General features: G+C 46.7%; 1 protein-coding gene across 1 annotated transcript in view; it reads left to right on the top strand.

Annotated features, from left to right (window-relative positions):
• Window positions 1-7215, top strand: part of LOC123761544 (uncharacterized) — an 18592-nt gene extending 11377 nt beyond the window's left edge. The window contains exon 3 of the mRNA XM_069330307.1: window positions 4504-7215. Coding sequence (XP_069186408.1) covers window positions 4504-6098 — 1595 coding nt within the window. The 3' untranslated portion in view covers window positions 6099-7215. The remainder of the gene's footprint in view (window positions 1-4503) is intronic.
• Window positions 7216-8370: the final 1155 nt, after the last annotated feature.

Raw genomic sequence — 8370 nt, 5'->3', positions numbered from 1 at the left:
CTTAGAAATAGAAAAAATGATGAGAAACAAAATACAGGGTACAAAACATAATCAAATCTGCCCATAGTAGGAAAGCCGCACGTAAAGGAAAGCAGCACGTAAAGGAAAGCAGCACGTAAAGGAAAGCAGCACGTAAAGGAAAGCAGCACGTAAAGGAAAGCTGCACGTAAAGGAAAGCAGCACGTAAAGGAAAGCTGCACGTAAAGGAAAGCTGCACGTAAAGGAAAGCAGCACGTAAAGGAAAGCAGCACGTAAAGGAAAGCAGCACGTAAAGGAAAGCAGCACGTAAAGGAAAGCAGCACGTAAAGGAAAGCTGCACGTAAATAATGATGTCTGACGATCTAACGTTTAGGGAGCATAACCAAGCAAATATTGCGTCAGCCTGAAAAATGATCGGATGGATTACGAGAACTTTCAAATCCAGGGATCCCATCACAAATCAGAGGTTCAGGGTTGTTCAATATCCTCCCAGCGAGTACAATAAATATTATCAGATGTAATAGAGGAAAAATAGATTGGTTAGAAAAACATGGCCCAGGAGCTCAAAACAAAAGTAAATTAAAAAAAAAAAAATTTGAGAGTTTTCTTCAGGAAGTGCTGAACTAACTGGGTTGTAGAAGATATGTGGGCCTGCGGGCCGATCCAAGCAACAGCCTGGTGGATCAAGCTCAAACAAGTGAAGCCTGGGCTCCGGGCCGGACTTGGGGAGTAGAAGAACTCTCAGACCCTCTTCAGGTAAGATCCAGGAAAGTTAAAGCAATGGAGTGGGGGGGGGCGATAAAGGGGAGGTGTGAAGAGAGAGAAAGCATGGGTGTGTGAAGAGAACTCCCACCTGTTCTCCCTCCCATCTGCTCTCTCTCCCTCTTGTTCTCCCTCCCATCTGCTCTCTCTCCCTCTTGTTCTCCCTCCCATCTGCTCTCTCTCCCTCTTGTTCTCCCTCCCATCTGCTCTCTCTCCCTCTTGTTCTCCCTCCAACCTGCTCTCTCTCCCTCTTGTTCTCCCTCCCATCTGCTCTCTCTCCCTCTTGTTCTCCCTTCTACCTGCTCTCTCTCCCTCTTGTTCTCCCTCCCATCTGCTCTCTCTCCCTCTTGTTCTCCCTCCCATCTGCTCTCTCTCCCTCTTGTTCTCCCTCCAACCTGCTCTCTCTCCCTCTTGTTCTCCCTCCCATCTGCTCTCTCTCCCTCTTGTTCTCCCTCCCATCTGCTCTCTCTCCCTCTTGTTCTCCCTCCAACCTGCTCTCTCTGCCTCTTGTTCTCCCTCCCACCTGCTCTCTCTCCCTCTTGTTCTCCCTCCAACCTGCTCTCTCTCCCTCTTGTTCTCCCTCCCACCTGCTCTCTCTCCCTCTTGTTCTCCCTCCCACCTGCTCTCTCTCCCTCTTGTTCTCCCTCCCACCTGCTCTCTCTCCCTCTTGTTCTCCCTCCCACCTGCTCTCCCTCCCTCTTGTTCTCCCTCCAACCTGTTCTCCCTCCAACCTGTTCTCCCTCCAACCTGTTCTCCCTCCAACCTGTTCTCCCTCCCTACTGTTCTCCCTCATTCCTGTTCACCCACCCTCCTGTTCTCTCCCTCATGTTCTCCCTCCCTCCTGTTCTCCCTCTGTCAAGGTTCTCACCCCTTCCTACCTTATATGGTTAGGGCCTCTCCCACGGGTCTTCGCCCCTCCGTACCTGGCGCCACTGCTCGCCCCGGGGCTCCCCAGTCGACCTAGGGCTGGCCTTATATACGCCCCTAGTGAGTGGAGAGGTTCAAGCCCACCTGTCTCACAGCTGAACCTGCCCGTCTTGACACTGGGATACTCTCTCTTTCTCTATTTAGTCTATTCAAGGTCGCCAGCTGGGTGTTTATACTCGTGTCCCAGCAACACGTCAGTGGTCTCATTAGTTATCTTAAATCAAGGATGCAATCTCATGTGCAATATAAGGTGGCATAAACGGTTGCACTCAAAATAGCCCTAGAGAATGGAGGCTCACTCAGACACATTGGTAAGATTAAAAGTTTACTGAAGAAAATATATAAACTTGCGTACAGGAATAATATAGGTGGAATTGTCCGATGGCGGCAACACTCCTCTCGTCACGCCTCTGGCAACACGGTCAGCTGGTCAGGTTCAACTGTCAGTCAGCGGTGACACACCTCGCGCCTCTGGCAACACGGTCAGCTGGTCAGGTTCAACTGTCAGTCAGCGGTGACACACCTCGCGCCTCTGGCAACACGGTCAGCTGGTCAGGTTCAACTGTCAGTCAGCGGTGACACACCTCGCGCCTCTGGCAACACGGTCAGCTGGTCAGGTTCAACTGTCAGTCAGCGGTGACACACCTCGCGCCTCTGGCAACACGGTCAGCTGGTCAGGTTCAACTGTCAGTCAGCGGTGACACACCTCGCGCCTCTGGCAACACGGTCAGCTGGTCAGGTTCAACTGTCAGTCAGCGGTGACACACCTCGCGCCTCTGGCAACACGGTCAGCTGGTCAGGTTCAACTGTCAGTCAGCGGTGACACACCTCGCGCCTCTGGCAACACGATCAGCTGGATTATTCAAAGTTCGTTTCTGGCCTCTTGAAAACCAGCCGCTGCTTCCAGGTACACATACGTCACTGCATCTACATATTTATGTTTACACACACAAACTCATGTCTACATGAGCTCCTTGGCTCCTAGCCTAACACTCTGTCACATGGACAATAAATGGTAACAAGAAATGTTCACGATATACAAAATATCCTAGCTCGCCTGGATCAAAGGGGTAAAGGGAGGGATAATTATCTGCCTAACTTCATTCCGTTACGTGGCCGACCCGTCCTCTGGCGAGGGATGTTGAGGTTCCTGGTCCTGGCTTCTGGTATTCCGTTGATCAGTTTCCCACGCACGCAAGTTCCTCAGTCGTGTTTGTAGTAGTGCGTCTTCGCCGTCCTCACACCCGGCAGGCACGGTCCTCCTCCTCATCTTCGGGATACTAGAGTTAGGGATCTGCACCATTGTCCTCTTCCCCCTCTCACTGGCACTCTAGACACAACTTGCAGTCCAGTACAGCTTCCACTCTCCTCACTTCCAGTAGATTTGGCCCGGCCGTCGCTGCCTGCTTCATATGTAGAACGCAGTCCGCTGGGCGTCCCAGACGTCCCCAGCCTAACGTTCGTCCCTGCTGCAGACTCTTGATAATAGAGCTCCTGACTTTCTAACCCAGCCAATCCTTGCTTCTTGGCACTCCACGGGAGTCGGATGACCTCCCAGAATGTCTGAAGTATTAAAGCGATACTTAAATTCACTGAGAGGGGTTCTCTAGCCCCTAGATCCAGAGCTCACTCGAGCGCGTGACGTACTCTTCCCGCCCAGGCGCCAGCGTCCCAAAGGACCATGTTCTCCTGGTGCCTGGCTAGGTAAACTGATCCTGCTATTAACACTTACTCAAACCACCTATACAACACTTAACTGCCACCATTTCATTCTTAGTATAACTGTAATATCCTCGCTTTACAATATACTGGACAACATATTAAAATAGTGTAACAAACTTGCTACGAGTCCCAAATAATCTTACGTCTGGCAGGGACTAAACAACCCGCAATTTTATATTTGTAGCCAGTAAACTGCCTACATTACTTAAAAAGATCCAAACACTCCTTTCTTTTCCATAACCTATGTAATTAACACTCTAATTTTCCTAATTGCAATCTAATACCATTTACATTTTCAAGGTAAACATGCAGGTATTCCCCACTCCATAGGATCCTGGCGCCTATATGCAAACAATAAGTGTTAGGGTCGTAACACCATCCATCTATTCATCCCTTAACAGCCCCCGTGGCTTAGTGGTAAGACGCTCACCTCGCGTTTCATGAGCGCTTTGTCCTGGGTTCGTATTCTGGCCCAGGGAAGATTTACTAGGCGCAAATCCCTAACTGTAGCCTCTGTTTAACCCAACAGTAAAATGGGTACCTAGTTGTTAAACAATTTTGCGAGGTTGTATTCCGGGAACATAGGATTACGGACTTGCTCGAAACGCTACGCTTGCTAATGGCTTGTTTATATACATAAAAAAAACTCTGAGAAAGTGGTGTGGCTTGAAAAAACATAGAAACTGATGGAGAATCGTCTGTTTTATGGGAATACTTAAAAGTTATGGACAGCAAGCAAGTTCTGTTAATTTCCCCGTATCAGTGAATAATTGTGTATATTCTTATAAGGTTTTGTTTTAAGTTTGCTCTAAAAATATTTAGATGTGTTGGCGGGGGGACAGTGCCAAAAATCGTCGTGGGGGATCTGAGTGTGACCCTGTCATACTGTATCCTTTTGAATTCTGGCGACCCCGACTATCCTATGTTCATCCCATACCCCAGACCATTCCCTTTCTCAATTTGGGTGAGCCAAGTCCCAAGCATATGGCCTCCAACTTTGGACAGTCAGACATTCTCTCTTATAGTATAGATATAAATATATTTAATATTCATTAGTTTTGATATTTCTAACACAATAATATATTTAAATAAACATATATGTTTAAACGGTAGGTACGTATGCCATAGTGGATGCTAAGTGGGCCCTGACGCTTGGGGCCCTTGTGGAGGAGCTGGACCCCAGGGTAGCGGCTCCTGCTGGGACCTCCACCAGGGACCACTCTGCCAGACTCCCGGACACTACACCCACTACAGTCTCTCGCAACAACACCCGGCACGTGTGTCCGGAGGTCTATTATGGCCGTTCCTATGATCATCCCTTCCACCAACACGGCATGGAGCCAGAGAAGTGCACCTCCGTATCTCCCTTTGTTGATGTTGTCACTGCCGTCCTGCCCGCTCTGTCTTGGCCGCCACCCACCACCCACTTTGTGATCTCCCACATCAGGAAACATTATAACATTCCCATTATTGTGTTAGCATCTAAGAAGTTATCAACCGACATAAAGCTTTATAATGTTAGTGTTGTATATCCTAAGAAGAGCAAGTCAGAGGCATCAAGTCTTAATTATATAATGAAACTGGTGAAGACACCATATGTGTTCATGGGGACATCTCTGGCACACTTCAGCAATCAGTCGTCCCTGGAGCGGCTGGTGCGGGTACTGGATGACCTAGCCCATGTGGCCGTAGCCGCGGGGGCCGCAAGGGACCTCCAGGGACGCTGGACCCACGGTTGCATGCAGCAGCACATGGCCAACTACCACGCCTCCTACACCATGGGTTACTATTACTCCAAGTATGAGTGTATGTACTGTGATGACGTCTTGACTCCATTTGTTACTAGTGCCAAGCTGGTCAAGAAAGTGGCTTTCACTGGTGGTCTTAACGGCCCAGCCATTTACCGTGACTGGTTTGTCAAGGTGCGTGAAGAGGGCCACTTAATCATGGTGTGTCCAGACGTGATGTTCTTCCTCACTAACCACGTCACCATGGCCAGTAAAGATTGGCTGCCTGTGGCACGTCGCTGGGTTCTACAGAAGGTTCTGTCTTACACTGGAGAAAGTTTTAATTTTACCTGCAAAAACATCAACATCAGTTGCAATAACATTCTGGCAATTACAAAATCCTTTCTTCTCCCTCCCTGTTGCATTAAAATGGCTGTGACACAACTAAATATGGTGATTGATGTTTCAGAGAAAAATGGATTGGAGTATGAGTTGCAGTCTGGGTCTGCACTCGGTGCCGTCAAATTCGGTTCGTATCTCCCGTGGGACACAGACCACGATATATACATTGAGTGCAAGGACTTCAATATTTGGTACCGGAAACTTGGCCCAGTTGCAAGAGCTAAGAACTGCACACAGAAAATCAAGTACAAAAATGTTTTTTTGAAGATTGTGTGTCCTTCATTCACTCTGGATATTTACTGTCGGGAAAGGTTGAGTCGGATGTTCCTCCCAGACGAGTACGTGGATACCCCAACCTCTGTCTGGTACTCTGGTCGCTGGGCCAAAGTGGTCGCTAATCCTGGTCTTTTCAGCAGGAATTACATTGGTTTCGAGGACCTGAAACACCAGCAGCACTCGACCCACTGGAAGGGTTCTGTTGGCAGTGTCCATGCCGGGTCGTGGCTGCCTTGTAGCAGTCCCCAACACCACTCCTGTCTTGACCGCTTCCCCGCCGACGGTAGCATCCCATTTGTGTAAATAAATAAAAAGGTTAATATTCTCGTCATAAATCAAATCAAATTATATGTGAGTGAAGTGTAAACAGAGGCTCCCACAATCTCAACTTCAGCAGTAGAATAGACCAAAGTGTCAGACTACGTCACAGAGTAGGGTGAAGCTGGAAGTGCAGTTGTTGTAACAGGGAGAGATGGTTCCTTCTCCCATGAGTGTGGAGCGTGTCTCAGTAACTGGGCCTCCACTCTTCAAACAGAATTGGTTGCCATAATCCTTGCACTCGAGCGCGTATATGAATCCAAAGTTGACACGCTAATTGTAAGTGACTCCTTGTCATCCTTGACTGCCCTCAGCTCCCCAAGGCATAACTGTGACGTGCTTATCTCTGAAGCTAGACACAGATATAGTGAAATAATCAATGATGGAGTCAGAGTTTGTCTCCTGTGGATTCCTTCCCATATTGGTCTCCGAATGCATGATAGAACTGGTGAGTTAGCAAATACTTTTACTCGTAAAGAGAAAATTGATTACCAACTTGGACTGCCTTTGAGCAGCCTGAGGGCAGGAATATCCCAGGAACATCAACTAAATTTCGGAGACTTGAGGCAAAGTGAAATTCACACCAGTTATTCCATCTATCATCATTCTATTATGTAGGAAGAACTGCACATCTATGGGTCATCCAATAATGTTAGCAGACCTCTAGATGTTACCACTGTTAGGCTTAGGCTCGGCTACAAGTACCTCTGGCAGTTTGTAACATCTGCTGATGTAGATATGACTAAATATAAACTCAGTCAGCTGAACTATTCTCATACTTTGCGTCATTATATAATGGAGTGTGAAAAAATCACGGAATTTAGAGATAACACCATCAATAGTGTCCAAGGAATGTGTAAGTACTTCATTCATAATGATGTGCTGCCCGAAATCTTAGCGAAGTATCCAAAATTTGCTTACTGTAGGTAATGCATGCATATGACTGTGAAGCTGCCGCCCAGTTGGGTGGGTGTGCAGCAAGACTAGTAACTGTGAGACTCATCATAGATGTAAAGTACCTTGTATAGTGACTGCTGTGAGCTTCTTGTTGATCACTTGTGATACAAAAGATTATTGATGTGTGTGTTTGTGTGGGTGATTAGATATGTATGTGTATGTATATATGTATACGTATATATATATATATATATATATATATATATATATATATATATATATATACATATATATATATATATATATATATATATATATATATATATATATATATATATATATAAATATATATATATATATATATATATATATATATATATATATATATATATATATATCTGCGAACAAGCCTGAGTGGTCCCCAGGATAATATACAAATGAAAACTCACACCCCAGAAGTGACTCGAACCCATACTCCCAGGAGCAACGCAACTGGTATGTACAAGACGCCTTAATCCACTTGACCATCACGACCGGACATAATGAGGTGATAGCCGAGGCTATTTGAACCACCCCACCGCCGGCACTCGGATAGTAATCTTGGGCATAGCATTTTACCAAATCACCTCATTCTTTGGGGCACACGTGAGGAACACAAATGCGAACAAGCCTGAATGGTCCCCAGGACAATATATCAACTGCAGCAACTGCAGCTATCAACTGCAGTATATTGTCCTGGGGACCATTCAGGCTTGTTCGCATTTGTGTTCCTCACGTGTGCCCCAAAGAATGAGGTGATTTGGTAAAATGCTATGCCCAAGATTACTATCCGAGTGCCGGCGGTGGGGTGGTTCAAATAGCCTCGGGTATCACCTCATTATGTCCGGTCGTGATGGTCAAGTGGATTAAGGCGTCTTGTACATACCAGTTGCGTTGCTCCTGGGAGTATGGGTTCGAGTCACTTCTGGGGTGTGAGTTTTCAGTTGCATATTGTCCTGGGGACCATTCAGGCTTGTTCGCATTTGTGTTCCTCACGTGTGCCCCAAAGAATGAGGTGATTTGGTAAAATGCTATGCCCAAGATTACTATCCGAGTGCCGGCGGTGGGGTGGTTCAAATAGCCTCGGCTATCACCTCATTATGTCCGGTCGTGATGGTCAAGTGGATTAAGGCGTCTTGTACATACCAGTTGCGTTGCTCCTGGGAGTATGGGTTCGAGTCACTTCTGGGGTGTGAGTTTTCTGTTATATATATATATATATATATATATATATATATATATATATATATATATATGTCGTACCTAGTAGCCAGAACGCACTTTTCAGCCTACTATGCATGGCCCGATTTGCCTAATAAGC

This window comes from Procambarus clarkii, chromosome 24 (genome assembly GCF_040958095.1).
Source record: "Procambarus clarkii isolate CNS0578487 chromosome 24, FALCON_Pclarkii_2.0, whole genome shotgun sequence".
NCBI classification, from domain to species: domain Eukaryota; kingdom Metazoa; phylum Arthropoda; class Malacostraca; order Decapoda; family Cambaridae; genus Procambarus; species Procambarus clarkii.
The sequence above is the reverse complement of the archived record's forward strand: the minus strand, read 5'-3'. Positions and strand labels throughout refer to the sequence as shown.